This window comes from Ascidia mentula, chromosome 3 (genome assembly GCF_947561715.1).
Source record: "Ascidia mentula chromosome 3, kaAscMent1.1, whole genome shotgun sequence".
NCBI lineage: Eukaryota > Metazoa > Chordata > Ascidiacea > Phlebobranchia > Ascidiidae > Ascidia > Ascidia mentula.
In genome coordinates, this window is record NC_138568.1 from 17,830,313 (window position 1) to 17,850,621 (window position 20,309).

Below are 20,309 nucleotides of genomic sequence, written 5' to 3' on the forward strand. Positions count from 1 at the left end.
TTATAAAAGCAGTGCACAAGCAAGCAATATATTCACATATTTAATGAAAGTGGAAGATGAACACAGTTGTATTCGAAACACCAGCATAATTACATAAAGTTTATCTTCAAATTTGTAACTCGGGAATTAATCGGGAATTAGCATGCGTAAAAACACATTTTGCTTGTTTATTTGAAATAATTGTTGGACATTTTTAAGGATCTTAGCTTAACTCCGGCCAGCAAAGATCCTTCATCCCAACCCACCGAGGTATACTGTACTTCCCAACACTATTATTTACGACAATGTTAATGCAACAAAAATTGTATTTACCAAAATGTTAAAGCAAATAGTTTGTTGCTAAGGCTGCCAGGCATACTTTTTGTAATTAAAAGCTCTTCTGGCAAAAGAAAAACTTGTTTGTTCGACGTTTCGGTTGTTATACAACAAACCTTCATCAGGATAATGAAGTAAAAACGCCCACACGGTGATAAATATTCACGCGCGCATAAAGCAAAAAAAGGCGAAAGAAACAACACAAGCTAGGAAGCGGGGTGGGGGGGGGGGGAACACCAATAATAGAAAATGCGCGTCAACAGGACGAAACCGAGGTCTAAAGCATAGCGCCTCGAGGTGCGCAAGACCATCACGTTCAACCAGGGGGCATGTCATTTTCTATTATTGGTGTTCCCCCCCCCCCCCTCCCCGAATTGCTAACAATCGCAACTGAAATATATTTGCAAAAAATCAACAGAGACGAAAACAACTTTATGCATTTTTTTTAAACCATAATTCCCCTGAAAACCAATCTTCAAAAACTCATATGTGTGTATGACAAGGATTTCCAAGCAGCCATGTTTCACAAAACTTTTACTTGCTACTAACGTTGTGTGTAACTACAACAAGGTACGAGATATAGGAAATACTGGAAAGACGCAATCGTCACAGTGGATTGAATATTTCTTCAACGCAAACCAACCAATACGACAATTCAATAGTCATACGTTCCGCAATACAAAGCAAAAAAAAACACATCAGTAAAGCAACTACATAAATTCGAGTGTTTAGGACGCAATATTTCCATAAAATACTGTTTGTGGACAGCAAGTGGAATTGTTACTCGTCCAAATTCTCTTGAGATTCAACATCAACAAATTAAAATATCCTAAAAATTAAAATCAATCAATTTCCTCATGGCGTCAGTTCTTGGTAATGAGAACGCTTTAAAGTCTCCAGGAAAAACTCTTCATCCTCCAAGAAGTCTCTGTCCTAAAACAAATCGTATATTACGTCATACCCCTATGACACAACCAACCAATCACTGACGTCCCACACCTTATCGGCAGAATGTTGCCACAATACTGAGTCTGCGTCTGGAGATGGAAGAACCGGTGTTACTGGATGAGCGCTCAGTTTTACTGGCGTTACGTCATACTGACGTAGATGTAACGGAATGGGTGACGCGGTACGTACGGGTTGAATGACGTGGCGCGATGTATCAAGCCTGTCTTCCACGACAAGTTTTCTTTCCTGTTTTAATTCAAAACTTGAGACTTAAAACAATGCAAATATGTGGAACTGCAAATCAAAAGTGACGGCAGCAACTTTAATTAACAGAATCGCCGTTCAACACTTTGACGGCAGCAGTTGCTTGGCGCCAATGCTGGTGCTTCTTATATCAGTTGAAAAGTAATGCAATCTCTAATTCGAATATACGTTGGGAAAGTAATGAAAACATAAATAATTAACTTCTGCAAAGTTTGCTACAATCGCGTACCTCTGCCAGCAGTTGGCGCTGTCGAGCCAGTTCCTCGGATTTTGTGTGAATATCGCTCAAGCGTATCCGATGTTCCGCTTCGATGCGCTTTGCTTCTTGCAACGCTCGACTGCTTTCGGTCATTTTTTCCGAATGTTTCTATTTTTTTAAAAAATTATTTTGTAGATTTGGGCCAAAAAACACAACAGACTGGCTGCACAGAACAACAGAAATTGTTTTGTTGACGAAAATTAGTACGCGAATTAAATCAAATAACTGATAGCGAGAATTACCCACAAGTAAGGAAACTGGGATGGTGCAAAAATATATACCATTAGAAAGTATTTCCCTGGCTATTTTGTTTGAAAATGTTTGTTGGTGTGAACTGTGATGGAAAATACCAACCTCCTGTAGTGTTTTTACATCTCTCTCCTGTGCCAACACCATCTTCCTCCGTTCCTCCAACTCCAGTTCCGACACCGCAACTCCATCGATTCTCCTTTCAACATCTTTCTTCTCCAAATTTAACCTCGTTTCCAACACTGCCAAACGCTCTGCCTTTCCAGCTAACTGAGCCCGCTCCTTTGCCAGTTCTTCCGCCGCGATTCGACGCTCGGTTTCCCGCTGCGACATTCTTTCTGATTCAGCAGCTCTAGCGTCCTCTAGCACCCGAGCTGCGATTCGTGCTTCCTCGTCTCTTCGAGCAAATTTCTCTCTTTCTTCGCGAGCTTCTCGCTGAAATGCTTGTTGCGTCATCATTGCTTCGTTCTGTCCAATAATAACAAAGGGTAAATTTTGTGAGCTGCATACAGATGGGCACTGTTTCGACCTGCGAAGCTTCATCTTTACAGCTTGGTGTTACTATATGCACGATCTTGGTGTGACTATATAGGAAACGTTTAGGCCAAGCAAAAGCGAAACCAATAGTGCCACCAGGCCCCGTGTCACAAAGTATTTTGTTACGTATAAAGACTAAGAAATATATGTAGAAATCGTACATGAGCTTTTCTTGCTTGCTCCCTCTCTAGTGCCACCTGTTGGACAAGTTGTCGTTTTTCACTTTCCAGTGAGCTTTGGGCAACCTGAAGATTCTTTTGTTCCATCTATAGCAGAAAATTGAGATTGTTTTCATTTTTATTTAGTAAAACATCATCTATAACTTCAGCATTTAGCTAACAAATAACCGCCTTGAGTTTAAAATACTAATACAAGCATATTCGAATATTAGGATGTGGCAGTCATTTAACATGCACCAGTAAACCCATTTTTTTCTCGTAATAAATAATTCAGATAAGAACTTTACCTGCATTTGATACTGAAGCTCTTCGAACCTCCTGTTCATTTCACTTGTTGTAGATTCCAATCTGAAAACGAAATGCGCAATATTTTAAATGCTCATTAAGTAAATGGAACCTTCGCCCACAGTGGGATCAATAATCTACAGACAGATGACATTTTAATCAGGGGGTGCTGCATGACTGCAATTGTTTTACAGCACGTGATCAGCCTCTAGATACGAATTTTTGGGAGGGATTTAGCTTACAGTATAAATATTTGTTACATGTCTAAGCCAGAAAGCTTCCCAACAAAGCATGGCGTTATTCGATAACCTTCATGTTTTTATCAGAACACACGTCACACTCACTTTGATGCAGTTTGTTGCAGGGAGTTGTGAGATTCGGTGTTGCTCCGTTGGATGGCTTGAAGTTGCGCTTGGATTGCTGGGAAAATAAGCAAGACGCATAATTCGCATGTGTCTGTGATAGGTCACAGAAACAATACAGTTTGCAACTTCAGGCAAAAAAACTGGTTACAAATTAACGTTTGGTGCAATACTTAGATATCATACTAATTCTAGCAGAAAAATACAGTGGCTACCATCGCGCAGTGATTGAAACACATTTTACACATGATATCGCAACGATAATGTGTTACGCACTGGATTGTATCTTGCTGTTGCCCGATGCCATGCTTTCGCAATGCTGAGTCATCGTTTGAAACGCTGAGTCAAATTTCACGGTTACTTGTTGTAACAGCTGGGTGGCGCTATCGAGCTTTTCCGTTGTCTCGGTTACACTTCTGCAAAAAAAGGATTCTAGGAAGAGCTTAAAACCAGAGAATTTATCAAGCTAATAAAAAATGAGCTTTCTGTGTTCACGTCACAATACTTCAACAATCGTTCAAAACTAACCTTAATATTTGGGAAGAGTTCCGGATGGTATCAATCTCTTGAGCGTGGAAATTCTTTAATCTCGTCATTTGCATTTCGTAATCGTTTCGCGTGTCCTCCAGCGCCCTCAAGTGAAACTCTCGCAATCTACAAAGGGTAAAAATTTAGAGTTAGACCACAACATTGACGTTTTTATCGTACATGAAAAAACATTTTATTGTACAGTAGAATTAATGCCATGCTTACGCATAGCAAGGCGGAATCGCCCCACTGCGCAGGCCCTTTATATTTGGCGATCACAGCTCTAATATTCTGATCATGAGGTTCACAGGCTTCGCAGCCAAGGCATTGCAGCCAAGCTGGATCAGCCACTTTTCCCGACAAGTCGGAGCGAGATCTGAAAAATCAAGCTCCCGGTGAGGTTTGAACTCACGACTTGTCGGGAAAAGTGGCTGATCCAGCTTGGCTGCAATGCCTTGGCTGCGAAGCCTGTGAACCTCATGATCAGAATATTAGAGCTGTGATCGCCAAATATAAAGGGCCTGCGCAGTGGGGCGATCCCGCCTTGCTATGCGTAAGCATGGCATTAATTCTGCGTTGTCTGATTACGGTGGTGGAGATCCTCTACGCATGTGAAGGTCGCCTGACAAGTTGTGCGCTTGCGCACCAGTGTACCTTGGCCACAATATACCCCGTGAAGCCACTGAGCTCCTGTAGCTCAGTTGGTAGAGCGTTGGGCCTGGTTAGCCCAAGGTCGTGAGTTCAAACCTCACCGGGAGCTTGATTTTTCAGATCTCGCTCCGACTTGTCGGGAAAAGTGGCTGATCCAGCTTGGCTGCGAAACCTGTGAACTTCATTATTGTACAGTATTTATGTTGTTAGAGTTAATATTTATGAGCAATTTGATGCAAGTGAATTGACATACAGGACAAGGAAACATTATTGGGTCATATTCATGCTTGAGAATAAACAGTTTAACCTTTTTATCTCATCCTGTTCGGCGAGATCCCTTCCGGCAGCTTCTCTCGCATGCTCTCGTGATTGTTCTCTCACAGCATCTAACCTTGCCCCATAGGATTCTTTGATGCTTTCAATCTCTCGTTCTGATCGTTGTTGGATTTCGACCAGAGAACGTTGAAGTAACTTAATATTAAGTGACACATATTTTATAAACTGGTGCAAACACATATTTTCTTTTAATCTAAAATAATATGTAAAAATGCTCGTCCACTACTCGGCCTACATTTGTTTATGCCGTTGCAGCGTTTGTAAAGGTTACATTAGGTCATTGTCGGTACACGGGTTACTGTAGGTCACCTCCACTCTTCCGTCGTATGCTTGTTGTGTCAGCTCCAAGTCCGACCGAAACCCGAGTTGAGCTTCATGCAACAGCCCCCTCAGGTGGTGAAGTTGCGACTCCAGTGATCGGAGTTGGGAGTCGGAGGTGGAAGATGGCGGTTGATGAGGAGAAGGCTTGTTAAATCCTGGACGCACATCTGGGAAGTTGTGAGAAAGGTCGTAAATTCAGTGAAGATTTTAATGCGGGAAAGAGTTTTTTTATTTTCTATTATCCGTCGCAAAAAAATGACTACATGCAACATACTTTTTTAAACGGTAAAACTAAACGCCCGATTGCCAACAGTGGTAATGTCATTAGAATATAACTTACTTCTAGCAAATTAATACACAACAACACCGGAAAACAAATCACTTCGGACTCCGTTACTAAATAGAAGATCTTGACGAATTGTTTGGATATTAGACGATTACCAGCGTAATGTTTTTTTTACCTTCCGTGGTAATGAAGTTCTGTATCGGGAGTCTTTCATTTCGCGGTTGATTAAACACATCATCACGTGACTGTTGGTGCGCAGACACGCGTGACGGACGCCTCTGATTAGTCGGTTCGATTTCATCGAGGATGTTCGCCTCGGACACGTGCTGGGGAACTTTGCTGTTGAGAGAAAAAAAGCAAATCCAAACGACTTAGATATTTTGCACACAAGACCTGGTGTTTATAATGACCAGAGCAGTGACAAAAATATGTGGAAACACAATCACGAGCTGATCATAATTACAAGTTGACTAAAGTTACAACTGAAAGTAGCACATCAAATCAACCTTACGACATAACCCTACACATTCACCTGAAAGGTAGTTTAGATGGAGTTGTCGCCACAGGGGATGATGGGGCAACTAAGGGGGAAGCAATAGGTGATGATCTCACTCTGGGTGGTTTACCCACAGTAGGAGGGGGCTCCGTTGAAGTCACAGAATCATTATCATCGCCCTGTGACAAATCATATTTACCAACAATTTATTACTGACGGTCATACTTTGCAACAAACAACACAAGAAAGAACTACAACTTTTAACACACAAACATTTTATCGCAGGACAGAAAATCGCAACACACACTTTGAAAGAAGTTTCCAATTTTCTAGGCCTTCTGTTGGAAGGTGTCGAGGTTGGCCTGTAAAAACATATATAGTAAAATCAGGAATATATTTGGGCATTTTTTTTACTTGACAGCTGCGGTTTCTTCATCAGAAAGTGGTGAAATATTGGATTGAAAATAAAATCACATAAAAGAGAATACAGTTATTTTGACATTTTGACTGCATGGACAAAATTTATATTAGCAACATAAGTTTAACTACAACACACCTAGGTAGACTCGGTTTGTCGCTGAGAACTGAATCGAGATCAACTTCATCACCAAGACCCAGAAATTCCATTGATTTTGATCTTTCATTACCAGGCTTTCCTGGTGCTGGGGTTGGTACTAAAGTTATTATTTTGAAAACAATTTTTATATTAAACTCAAAAATACAAACAAAGTAGATTAGCACAGACCTAGAGAAAATTTCATTACAGGTGTTAACAATTTTAACTAGTACCAAAAACAAAAGTGCATGAATGTTTTTTCACAAATTCACCTTTTGGTGTGACAGAACCAGAATCAGCATCAGTCAGAAAATCAAAGAAACTGTCCGTCTTTCGACTGTACAATAAAAAAAATCATAAAAATTGAATATTTTTATATGTCTTACATCATAAAACAACATACTTTGTGCCTAGAGGTGGTTTCTGTCTTCTGTCGGATGGTGTGCTAGTGCTGGATGGTTGATATCCACCAAATGACACTTCCTTTGGTTCAACTGGTTTGGGACTGGGTTTGGAAAACTGTTGGGCTTGAAATGAGTCTTAAATGACAAAACAACATTAGTATCACAAATAGTTGAAACAATTTTGATTGTAATAAATACAATGCACACAGTTAAATAATTTGTGTAAAATAATGTGGATATTATCTTGACTAGTTTGCTAAGGAATACCACCTTTCATGAAGTTCCCATCTTTGTCAAACAACGTTTTTCTTGGTTTTTCCTCCGACTTTTTATTAACAGGTCTGGTGGAAAGCAAGTCGTCCAATCGTGACAGGCTGTCATTCTCTTTACTGTAAGAGAACAAACAACTAATACAAAACAATATCAAGACGCTTTATAAAAAAGACATTTACAAAAAGCACCTTTGTTTTGGTAATTGTTTGTCATCATCTAACCCGAGAGCATCAAACACATCGTTGTCATCGTCCTCAAATGCCACATCTTCACTATCAAGTGGCGCCTTAGTTGACACTAGGAAAATAGTTACAGAAGAATGTGATTTATGAAGAGTCTAATGCAACCAATCACAAACTATCAACCACCAATGCAACTGGATGTGATCCTACACCAGATTCATTCTCTGTAAAAATTACTTTCATAAGGGTATCTGACATTATTACCCTAATGGTTCATACTTTTTTATTGTCATAATATTATTAGCTTGTGTGATATATACTTGATATTAATGTAAAAAGATGTGATTTTTTTTTAGGTGACAGTGCCAACGACAATCACAAACTTGGTTTTGTGCTGGATTTCCCTGCTGGTTTCTTGGTAAATTTATTTTCCTTTTTAACTTTTGGAACTGGCTCGTTTATTTGAAATGAATCATCATCTGACAAAAGGTCTTTTAGTGGATCATCTAGGTCAAAGTCAAGGTCATCTGCACATATAAGTCAATCAGTCATAAACTTCAAAATCTTTCCAAACATTATTTTTTACCGTGATCGTGTTTTTTCACATCCTGTACACTGCTGTCATGGAAACTTACTCTTTTCTTTTCACCAAATGATGACTTTTTTGTGGAACTTAAAGTTGAATTAAGCTGAAATACATTCATATTTAAATGTATTGCAGACTGAAGTGAATATTTACCACAAAGAGTACAAAAATTTGCACTTTTAATTAAACTTAGCAAAAACTTGAAAGTTCTTGCTGAAACCAGTAAACTAGATTAGAAAACTAGTTTCACAAAATTCAATCTCCTAAATAATTTTTAGTTGTAACCTTTTGGTTGCTCAGAGTTGTCTTTTCTTTTTGTACTGGCTTTTTTTCACCAAATAACTCTGCATCCAAATCATCCATACCCTACAAAACAAGAACATGAATTATACATATTCTGCATTTTCGGTAAACACACAACATTGCCCACTTTTAATGATTCAAGAAGAGCTTGTGGATCTGCATCAAACATCTCGGATGAGGTTCCATCATCCACACTGTCCTGAAGTGAAAAAAATATTACATTAAAAAGATCATCATTTATTTTGTATTTACAATACAAATGCTCACCATGTTTGCACTTTGGTTACAGACTATTTTTTGGTTGTTTCCTTAAATAACCTAAAAATAAAGGCTGGAACAACAACATAATAACAGACTATAAACAGCAAAATGAAAAAGTATATTTTGCAGAAGCAATTCACACATAGTGCAACATTAGGTTGTTGCAATAATCATTTCTGTAAACTTAGTGCATTTCTTAATCAAATGCCAGAAATTCTAAAATTACCGGTTGAAGTTTTGTTGACATTCGTTTTGCTTCACTTGCGTTGCGATTGTCACGCTTCAGAATTTTTTTAAGCGATTGTTTCTACATGACTTTTTTTTTTAAATCCGACTTAGTCAACAATTTTTAGAAATATTTACCAAAGTGCGCCGCTTCAATACCTTGTTTTCGCGCTAAATTTAAAACTGTTCAACCAATTTGACAAATATGTAATTGAAACGATCGCAACTGCTATGTTATTAAGTGGTGAAGATGCACCAGTATGAATGAAATGTTGACAGGATAACTAATTCAGCACCATATGTAATTACGTTCCCCATATGTAATTATGTTAGGGTGTCATATATATGCCGTGCGTTGCAACGCGCATTGAGGTCATGGTCAAATGCACATAATAGCCGTCGAAAATAATTTCCTAAAATATACATTCTGAGTTTGAGGCCAACTTAGCTGGAAGTAACCAATCGAAACTTTGCATTCTCATACGATCCATTGTAATTCCCAATTACATTACAATCAATTGATACTCAACGTCATAATTTGATAAAGTTTGACAAAATTCTTTCGTCGACATTCAACATAATATCATATAGCCGGTTTTTGTTAATGTCTCAACACAAAATATTTCAAAGTATTGTTTTGCGCATAAAAAATAAAGCCGTTGGCGACTGTTTACAGATTTGTTTCAAAAATTTGAGTAGAAATTTCTTGTTTAAGGATGGAAAGTTTCGCTTGGTTGATTTCAGATAAGTGGGTCACTTAGCCTTTAAGTTGCTTTTTGCAAACATGGAGGCGTGTTGTAATGGTGATTGCTGACTTGGATTTGACCGCGCAGTACTTTTGGCAGCACCGCATATTTACGTTTATATCACATAAATTTATGTTATCAATCCCTATATCTCTAGGAATGGAACTTTTGAAATCGTTGTAAAGCGTGGCTTATTATCGAAAAACTACACAATTTCCGCCTGAATTTAATAAAACACATCATTGTTTTGGGGTTTAGATGTGTATTAATATATAACACAACGAATATTTACAAACCAGTTGATAAAAGCACAGATTCAAAAAAGCAACTCAACAATAAAACAATTAATGACACGATGTCAATATCCATGCTTTGTTCTTATACAATTTTCCTTTTCTAAACAATGGTTTTAAAATCATTGAATCCAGAAGGTGGACGTGGACGATAAATTTCCACATTCCTTTTTTGGCGATTTTCCATAATACTGTTTAATTTGCTCCCAGCTGAAGGCGTTCCATTTTTCAAATTCCTTCTGCGACGAGACCCTAAATTAATATTAAATCCAGCGACAGGAGGTTTGGCATTTTCCTCACTCCGTTTTCGGAGAATTTTCATATAACTGTTGAATCCAGCAATGGGAGGAAACGCTTTTTCTAAATTCCTCTTCTGACGATTAAGAATATTAATATTAATTCCTGGTGGAGGTGGGACGAGTTTCGCATTCCGTTTCTGGCGAGTTTTGACATTAGTAGTAAATCCTGTTGGAGGTTTGTTTTTTTCAAACATTTGTCTATTTACTGCACTGCTATCTTCGCCATTGGAGCATAACCACAGTCCACACAGCAATAGTAACACGACTAATCCTTTGTTGGCTTTGATTTTCATTTTTGACTATTTGAGAAAACTTGAAATATCCGTGGGCAATCAACGTCAGTATGAAGTTTATTTTGTGAAAAATTAATAACTGTGCCTTTTAAAAAACGATAAAATTCTTCAACAGAAACCAACACTAAAAGCGCGATTACCCATCGGTTTCTCGTCTGAGGAGAGAAATGCACGCAAGGTTGTAGTCTTAAACATGAAATAAGGTAAAAGGCAGTGACGTAAACTTGCGATAAAGCGTGTTGACACGCACATATATGAGGAAATTCCTGCATGTCTAATACCCCAAAAAGATTTTTTCCTAAAGAATGAGTTTTTTCAGAAAACTTTTTTGTTTGTTATTATGTAAATAACAATGATATGAAAACGACGCTCATTTTTCTTTAAATTTAATGAACCGGGATGATACAAATTACATGAAAAAATATGTTGAAGTGCGAGATCTGTTGACGTGTTTATATCAATAATTAACTTTATCGACATCATAAAGGGTTGCGAGAATAATTTGTGGAAACAAAACGCTATGGATCAATGCTTTTCTTGAGTAGCTTTCTTATCTGAGGACCTCGTGCACTTGTGCCGATAGGTCCGCAGCGAAAGAGTTTGTGGTGCGAAGTTATTTTGTGGTTACTGCTTTGGCGTTGACCCAACAGTCCTTGACACAACATTTTTGGGTTTGTCAGCTCACGTTGGCAGTCGACCGTGACCTGAAAGCAAGCTGAATGTCAACCAGAATTCTTTGACAACGCCAATATCTGCAAACTCAAGCCATTTGTACTGTCCAATATAACAGAAAATGACATTTCTTCAAAAATCAAATGTTGATTTCAATAAAATGCTAATAAGTTGTCTAAATCATTTGCTTTGTGGAAAAACTTAGATATCCCAAAGGCATTGTTTTGCTATTTTAGCCACAGGCGTGCTACATATGTTAAATAGCATTCACACGGACTTGTCTACAAGCAACCAAACGGAACCCGGAGAAAGAAGAATTTAACTCCATGTTTATTCCCTGTCATGTAATCTAATTAGAAATTATGTAGGCTATTCTTATTATTATGTCAATTAATCATTACTGCGTTGTTTATATAAATGACAAAATCGTTATTTAGGTAACTGTAGCGTCACGAATCCCGACCAGGTTTTCTTCTAGGAATATGGGTCGGGCGTTTGACCTTTTCCCCCACCTAGATTCAGCAGTTAACTAAAAAAAATAGCCTACATTGTAGCGCCAATGGACTGAAAACACACTAGTCAATTTACGTACAAAACATGTAGCCTATCTCACTATAAAAACCACTGTGCCCATATAACTACTTCATGATCAACATTGCATCCAAAATACTGGTTAAGAAACAATCTTTAGCTTTTTAAGCTTTTGAATTACAAATTGATTTAGATAAACTGCTTCAGAATAATTGCTTGGTAATGCTGGGCTAAAGCTTGGTACACAACGCTGGGAGTCAAACACAAATAGGTCATAGAAACATCTGTATTAGGCAAACAGAAACGAATTGTAAACGCACACAGTCCAAGGTATCTAAGAACCTATTCGTTGTTGCATTTATGGTTGGTTAACTGCGATGTTAAACCGGTAGTGCTTTTACAATAAAAATGTTTAAGTATGTGAACTCCAGCTTTGCGGTTGTGCATTTGACTATAATCAAAACGTGCGCTAACGAAACAGAAAACAAAAGAGAAAATGGAGTTAAGTTGTCTTTTCACAAGAAGATATTTTGAAATTTTTTAAATTGTATACATAAGACATACGAATTTAACAAAAAAATATGAGAGGTTACTAGGTGGCGCAAAAGGACAGTTAAGACCCAAATTCGTCCATTTATAAAGATCGTTTTCACGCCACACCTGTTCATTTTGCGAAGTTTGGATGAAAGGGCTTTTCTAGTAGACTTATTGCAATTTGACCGAAAATGGGAAGCAAAGCCAACATAGCGTTAGTCGTGTTGTTGTTGTTTGGATTATGGTTATGTTCCAATGGTGAAGACAGTAATGCAGAAAATCGCGGTCCTCCCGGTGGAATTAATGGTTACATAAAGAATCGCCAGGGAAGGGATGTCAAAAATCAAATGTTACCTCCCATATCTGGATTCAAACTTAATTTTGAAAATCGTCGTAAAAGGGATATGGAGAATAGAGCGTCTCCTGAAGGTAAATTAACCAGAAATTTACAAAATGTAGTTGGATTTACCCGTGATGTTGAAAGTCGTCAAAAGAGGAATTCAGGAAACGTTTTACCACCTCGTGGATTCACCAGTGATGCTGTAAATTTCCTAAAAAGAATGAAAAGACCACGTCCTCCACCATCTGGATTCATCAGTGATGTCGAAAATCGTCAAAAGAGGAATTCAGAAAACGCTCTACCACCCCCTGGATTCACCAGTGATGTTGAAAATCGTCAAAAGAGGAATTTAGGAAACCTTCCACCACCTCCTGGATTCACCAGTGATGTTGAAAATCGTCAAAAGAGGAATTTAGGAAACCTTTCACCACCTCCTGGATTCATCAGTGATGTTGAAAATCGTCAAAAGAGGAATTTAGGAAGCCTTCCACCACCTCCTGGATTCATCAGTGATGTTGAAAATCGTCAAAAGAGGAATTTAGGAAACGCTCCACCACCTCCTGGATTCACCAGTGATGTTGAAAATCGTCAAAAGAGGAATTTAGGAAACGTTCCACCACCTCCTGGATTCATCAGTGATGTTGAAAATCGTCAAAAGAGGAATTTAGGAAACGCTCCACCACCTCCTGGATTCACCAGTGATGTTGAAAATCGTCAAAAGAGGAATTTAGGAAACGTTCTACCACCTCCTGGATTCATCAGTGATGTTGAAAATCGTCAAAAGAGGAATTTAGGAAACCTTCCACCACTTCCTGGATTCACCAGTGATGTTGAAAATCGTCAAAAGAGGAATTTAGGAAACGTTCCACCACCTCCTGGATTCATCAGTGATGTTGAAAATCGTCAAAAGAGGAATTTAGGAAACCTTCCACCACCTCCTGGATTCACCAGTGATGTTGAAAATCGTCAAAAGAGGAATTTAGGAAACCTTCCACCACCTCCTGGATTCACCAGTGATGTTGAAAATCGTCAAAAGAGGAATTTAGGAAACCTTCCACCACCTCCTGGATTCACCAGTGATGTTGAAAATCGTCAAAAGAGGAATTTAGGAAACGCTCCACCACCTCCTGGATTCACCAGTGATGTTGAAAATCGTTAAAAGAGGAATTTAGAAAACGTTCCACCACCTCCTGGATTTGGACACTACATGCAGAATCGTCAGAAAAGGAGTGTTATGAAACAAAATATTTGAACTGATGTTGGATTGAGTCGAAAAGAATGGAAATTTCTTGTAAAAAATGTAAATTGATTACTAACACTATTTTGCGGTACATTTTTCAACAGAGAGTACAGTAAACGTTTGTTTGGATGTTTTACATGGCCACAAATTAAATTATTGTTTAGTCACCGAAATATACATGAAGCAAGTGAATAAAAACTGCAAGTAGTTTTGCATCGTGCAACATAACGAAAATTTTATGTTTCTGTATATATTACAGCAATTTTCAACAATTTGCAACTCTGTTCGTATTGTTTGTTACCAATAAACAATTAGTCGGATCAATATTTGTGTGAAACGTTTGCAGAGAGTTAATAAAATTATACCCTCTGCTTGGGTTTTACATCTCCACCTACAGGGATGTTCAAGAGTATTTTCCTGGACATATTCTTTCCACTACATGTGGGTGAGACTGACGTAGAATGACACGAACTTTTTTACACATCAGCAAGATCATGTTCAAATGCACAACGTATGTGTGGACAAACACAAAAATGCCATACTGCTAAAAGTACTGCGTGGTCACACCTATGTCACTGACCACAGTTATAACACGCCATCATGTTTGATAAAAAAAAACATTTAAACGAAGAGTGGCATACTTGATTCACGAGGAAATTGTGCCAATTTTTTTAAACCAAGTTTTCCATAAATTGTCGTCGTGATGGTCAACGACTTTTTATTGACACGTAAGGCATTATGTTGTGCTGTTATGTATCTTGTTACAGTAACAAAAACAAGTTGTATGCTTTTACGTTGAACGAAAGGATTTTGACGAAAAGTTTTTAGTATCGACGTTCATATCGTGTGCACCGAACTATGCCTACAGATTTATTGCCAGTTAATTGACAATTACAATCACATCAATACAACATCATATCAGATTTTAATCCAACTCACGTATATAAAAAACATTTTAAATAGCAACGAGAGTTCCACTTTTTCTTCTTACTTTTAAAGCAAGTTGTATGCGTTTACGTTGAAGTCGAAGGAAGGAATTTTGAACGAAATTATCAGCAATGACGTTCTCATATCGTGTGTATTACACTATACCTACAGATTCATTCTGACTTTATCGACAATTACAGTAACAATTATACAACAGCATGTCAACATTTCATGTATAATTTTATTTATCCGTATTTTAAGGAGCAACGAGAGTTCCATTTTTCTCCCTAGTTTGCCAGTCCGCCAGGGTGCGTTCAGGTCATGGCTAAATGCACAAAAATACACATACGTGCTGGCCAACCCAAATTCGAGTCTAGTCTTTGTTTGATCAACGTCTACAACCACAAACACAACACGCCTCCTTAATTTTCTAAAAACTACATTCAGAGTTTGGAACCAACTTATCAGCAAGCAACCAAGCGAAACATTGTATTCTTAGTAAATTTTTAGTAGAATCATAATCGTGCAGGTCACGGTCGACTGCCAACGTGAGCTGACAAACCCCAAAATGCGCCTTGCTAAGTCAATGCCAAGTGAGCAACCGCAAAATTACTTCGCAACAATAAAGTACTAAGCCACAGACATATCGGCGCCAGTACAAGATAGCTTCTGACTTTTATGTCTACCCAAGAAAAGCATTAAATTTTAACGTTTTTTTTTAGAAATAGTTCTCCTTCGCAACACTTTTTTGGGAGTGTCGACATAATTATGTACTTCCCAAATTAACAGATCTAAAAATATGGACAAATGAAATTATACATGAAATGCTAACATGCTGTTGTATTATTGTTGCTGTAATTGTCGATTAAGTTACAATAAATCTATAGACGTAGTGCGATACACACGATATGAACGTCGTTACATGTCAAAATCAAGTTTGTCAAAATCCTTTCGTCCACTTTCAACGTAAAAGCATACAACCTGTTTTTGTTAATGACAAAAGATACACAATAGTACAATATAATATATTACATATCATTAAAAAGCCGTTGGCCATTACGACGACAGTTTACAAATAAACTTTGTTTCAAAAGTTTGGGCAGAAATTCCTCGTCTAAGGATGCAAAGTTTCGCTTGGTTGATTTCAGAAGAGCGGGTCACTTAGCCTTTAAGTTGCTTTTTGCATACATGGAGGATGTTGTAATTGTGGTTGTTGACTTGGATTTGACTGTATAGTAATTTTAGCAGCACGGCACTTTTTGTTTGTGTGCAAACATCTGTAGTCGTGCATTGTCCATGACCTTAACAAAGTGCCCAACCCACTCTCACATTTTTTCTGTGGACGCTCGCTGTTGCGGATTGTTTCATATTATTATGTTGATCACATTTTTAAAACGTTTTCGTGTTATTTATTGATTATTAATGTAAACTTGTAAAATCATTAATAATAATCAACAGAATACAAATTACATATGTAAACCAAGATATACAACTCCCATTTGCAAATCAGATGATAAAAGTAATTTTTCAGTTTGTAAAAGCAATTAACACAACTATTAAACTATAACTGTAACAACTTCTATGCAAGGATACGACGCCAATACCCGAATCAACTTCTATACAAGGATACTGAAACAAATCTAATATTGACCAAAAGATTCAACGAAATAATTGCAAAAACAAACAATTGTTCTCAAAAAATTATCCGTATATCCCATTAATATATATATATTCCGACACGGAAAAATTTTTGACAGATGGGGCATTTTCTTTACTCCGTTTTTGGCGATTTTCCATGTAACTGTTGAATCCACCAATGGGAGGTCTGGCATTTTCTTTACTCCGTTTTTGGCGATTTTCCATGTAACTGTTGAATCCAACATTGGCAGGTGGGGCATTTTCTTTACTTCGTTTTTGGCGATTTTCCATGTAACTGTTGAATCCACTAATGGGAGGTCTGGCATTTTCTTTACTCCGTTTTTGGCGATTTTCCATGTTACTGTTGAATCCACCAATGGGAGGTCTGGCATTTTCTTTACTCCGTTTTTGGCGATTTTCCATGTAACTGTTGAATCCACCAATGGGAGGTCTGGCATTTTCTTTACTCCGTTTTTGGCGATTTTCCATGTAACTGTTGAATCCAACATTGGCAGATGGGGCATTTTCTTTACTTCGTTTTTGGCGATTTTCCATGTAACTGTTGAATCCACCAATGGGAGGTCTGGCATTTTCTTTACTCCGTTTTTGGCGATTTTCCATGTAACTGTTGAATCCAACGTTGGCAGGTGGGGCATTTTCTTTACTTCGTTTTTGGAGATTTTCCATGTAACTGTTGAATCCACCAATGGGAGGTCTGGCATTTTCTTTACTCCGTTTTTGGCGATTTTCCATGTAACTGTTGAATCCAACGTTGGCAGGTGGGGCATTTTCTTTACTTCGTTTTTGGCGATTTTCCATGATACTGTCGAATCCAGCCATGGGAGGAGCGGCATTTTCTTTACTTCGTTTTTGGCGATTTTCCATGTAACTGTTGAATCCACTAATGGGAGGTCTGGCATTTTCTTTACTCCGTTTTTGGCGATTTTCCATGTAACTGTTGAATCCAACATTGGCAGGTGGGGCATTTTCTTTACTCCGTTCTAGGCGATTTTTCGTGTAACTGTTGAATCCAGACATGAATCCCTCTGGTGGTATAATTTTTTCAAACATTTTGCTATTTACTGCATTACTGTTTTCGCCGTTGGAACATAACCACAATTCACACAACAACAGTAACACAACTAAACCTTTGTTGGCTTTGCTTTCCATTTTTGTCTACTTTGAGGAAAAATTCTAAATCTGAAACGAACACTAATAACCGCGATAGGCGCGATAACCCCTCGGTATCTCATCTGTGGAGAGAAATGCACACAAGGTTCCAAGCTTGTGTGCAACAACAATATTTCATTGAAGTTCTATCCCAGTCACGGTGCCTTCATCGCTGTGCTTTACAACGCACATTAAGGTCATGGTCAAATAAACATAATAGCTGACAAACCCTACTTCCTAAAAACTACATTCAGACTTTGAGCTCAACTTATCTGGAAGCAACCAAGCGAAACTTCGTATTTCCTCTCTTATTTACCTGTGAACCACCAGTGCACGCAGCCCTGTTGGATTAAGTCGAGAAGAACGGAAATAACAAGTTTCCTCTTGTGCAAGTCGTCTAGGGGTATTTGATTTTCTGCCCAGTTTTCCTATATCGTAATCAAACACTATTTTATTGATCTGGATCAACCAAGCGAAACTTTGTATTCTTTTTAGATCAGCATTGTGCAAAACCCTAATAAAACCACTGTGTGAAGAAAACAACACACCACACAATTAAAAGAAGGCTTCCACACAAGCAACGTCAGGTCTTTATGTTGATTTTACAGATGATAATTCAAGTTAATTATCGTTAGAATTAATCGATAAAATCATGAACATGAACGCATGTCAAAGTCAGGATCAACGAAAAAGATCCAGCAATCAGTCAAAACAGGGATAGCAGCAGGTCACGTGTGTGTTGGGAGAAAAGCGTGTGCAAAAGTGGGATTTAACGCACCACTGGGCCGCGGCAGAATATGGTACCGACATTTGCGAATCTAATTTTTGCAGCGAATGTGTGTTAGATCTTGGAATTTAGAAACGTCAAGTTAATTCTTCTTAACAGTACTAAAAGATTTTTTATTGTTTAAAGAAATTGAGTAATATTTATCCCCATGTACCTCATGACAAATTTGTACAGTATCTAACATATGTGCAGAGATGCTTATCGTTGTGAAACAGAAAATAATGATGAATTGATTACGGAAATTGATTTACTTCCATTAACGGTACATTGTACAGTTGAGACAAAACAGTTTAACAAAACAGCCCTAAAATTGCCTATATTGCAAATATTTTAGGCAACTCAGCATTTGAATGAAATTTATTTTCGTAAATTGTGTGAGAGGGTTTTACTCTTTTTTTAGTTTTGAAGAATAGTTTTTTTTCTTTGTGGCCCGATTCAGCTCGCGTTCAGGTCACGGTCGACTGCCAATGTGAGCGGGCAATCCTTAAAATGTGGTGTCAAGCACTGCTAGGTTAACGCCTAGTCAGCAACGACAAAATATCTTCGCCAACACGAAGTACTTTGTGACGGACCAATTGGTGTCAGTATAAATGATCTAAGATAGCTACTAAGTTTTAGTTCTACCCAAGAATAGCATTGAATCTTGGCATTTGTTTATCCACAACAATTTCTCCCAAAATTTGTGATGTCGTTGTATTTATGTATTTATCTAAACAGATCTCGCACTGCAACATGTTCAAGTAATTTGTATCATTCGGGTACACCAAAGTTAAAGAGAAACATGTCGTTTCGTATAGAAATATTATTTACATGATCACAAATGAAAAAGTCTTCTGACAACAACTGTGTTATTTTATTTTTTGTAAGCTTTTTTATTTCGCAGGAAATGTTTTATGCAAGTTTTTCCCAAAGTTCGTTATCGTGAATGACAGTGACGAAAAAATACAAGAAACATGATAATTTACTGTGGCGGTATAGGACGGTATTAACCGAAATATATTTGTTTATAAAACTCGACAAGTTTGACGACAAGACGGCAGAGATTGTGTCGATTTGGGATGAATGGATAAATCTATATAAAATTTCAGGTACTTTAACTTAGAACATAGCATAGAACATCTATTAACATGCAGCAACAAAGTAACTAGCTTCAAGAAACAACTTCGGGGATATTAGTCATGTAGGCGAAACATCTATATGTGCGCGTCAACACGCTTCATCACATGATTACGTCACTGCCTTTTACCTTATTTCATGTTTAAGACTAGGACCTTTAGTGTATCTCTCTCACCAACTTGAAATCGTGGGGTTGTCGCGCCGCTCGCAGTTTTTAGTATTGGTTTCAGATGAAGAATTTTATGGTTTTTGTATTTGATCTGGCAGTCGGATAATTATGTTCAATATTCAATGTTTAGCTTGTTTTTTTTACTAATTGCGTTGTTCACTCAGGACAAAAACTGACGATATCAGGCACATTCCCAGCAATATTTTTGTGCTTACTCAAAGCAGACAAATGGGAAGCAAAGCCAACATAGCGATGGTCGTGTTGTTGTTGTGTGGATTGTGGTTGTGTTTCAATGGCGAAAACCGTAATGCAGAAAATCGCAAGCCTCCAGTTGGATTTATTACTAATGCCAAAAATCATCAGAAGATGATTCTTTCCATTGCTGGATTCAACGGTTATATGAAAAATCGACAAAAACGGAATGAGGAAAATTTTGCACCCCTCGTGGGCGGATTTAACAGTAATTTTGCATATCGACGGAGAAGGAATTTGAAAAATAAAATTCCTCCAGCAGAAGGCAGATTGAAAAGTGGTATTCAAAATCGCCAAAAAAGGAGTCTGGAAAATCCTCGACCTCGATATCCACCTGCTGGATTTAATAATTGAAAAAGATTTCGCAGTAAATATCTTGTGGAAAAGAAAGCATTCCCTCGATTACGCCGTTAATTCTTCCTAAAAAAAATCATTGAATCTTAGCGTTTTCTTGTGGTATTCTACATTTGCAAGGAAAATTTTCTCGCAATTTTTG

General features: G+C 37.8%; 1 protein-coding gene and 1 non-coding gene across 3 annotated transcripts; one reads left to right on the forward strand and one right to left on the reverse strand.

Moving 5' to 3' along the window:
- Window positions 1-810: 810 nt before the first annotated feature.
- On the reverse strand, window positions 811-8,847 carry LOC145893965 (uncharacterized). Of its 2 annotated transcripts, XM_082982384.1 has the most exons (25): window positions 8,808-8,847; window positions 8,588-8,638; window positions 8,448-8,519; window positions 8,303-8,383; window positions 8,018-8,120; window positions 7,815-7,958; window positions 7,438-7,546; window positions 7,247-7,365; window positions 6,976-7,111; window positions 6,845-6,909; window positions 6,573-6,690; window positions 6,324-6,378; window positions 6,053-6,195; window positions 5,696-5,859; window positions 5,223-5,401; window positions 4,885-5,048; window positions 3,927-4,052; window positions 3,675-3,814; window positions 3,381-3,456; window positions 3,039-3,099; window positions 2,734-2,838; window positions 2,141-2,503; window positions 1,757-1,894; window positions 1,315-1,509; window positions 811-1,248 (listed from the first exon to the last, which is right to left on the reverse strand). In XM_082982384.1, exons 2-25 carry the CDS (start codon window positions 8,588-8,590, stop codon window positions 1,171-1,173), a joined length of 2,937 nt encoding a protein of 978 aa, XP_082838510.1. In that variant the 5' UTR covers window positions 8,591-8,638; window positions 8,808-8,847; the 3' UTR covers window positions 811-1,170. The 2 variants fall into 2 exon arrangements, with proteins under 2 accessions (XP_082838510.1, XP_082838511.1); XM_082982385.1 differs by lacking the exon at window positions 8,808-8,847 and having other exon boundaries at window positions 6,573-6,678; window positions 8,588-8,665.
- Window positions 4,613-4,686, forward strand: Trnat-ggu (transfer RNA threonine (anticodon GGU)). The gene has a single exon. It is a non-coding gene; the product is annotated as a tRNA-Thr (tRNA).
- Window positions 8,848-20,309: the final 11,462 nt, after the last annotated feature.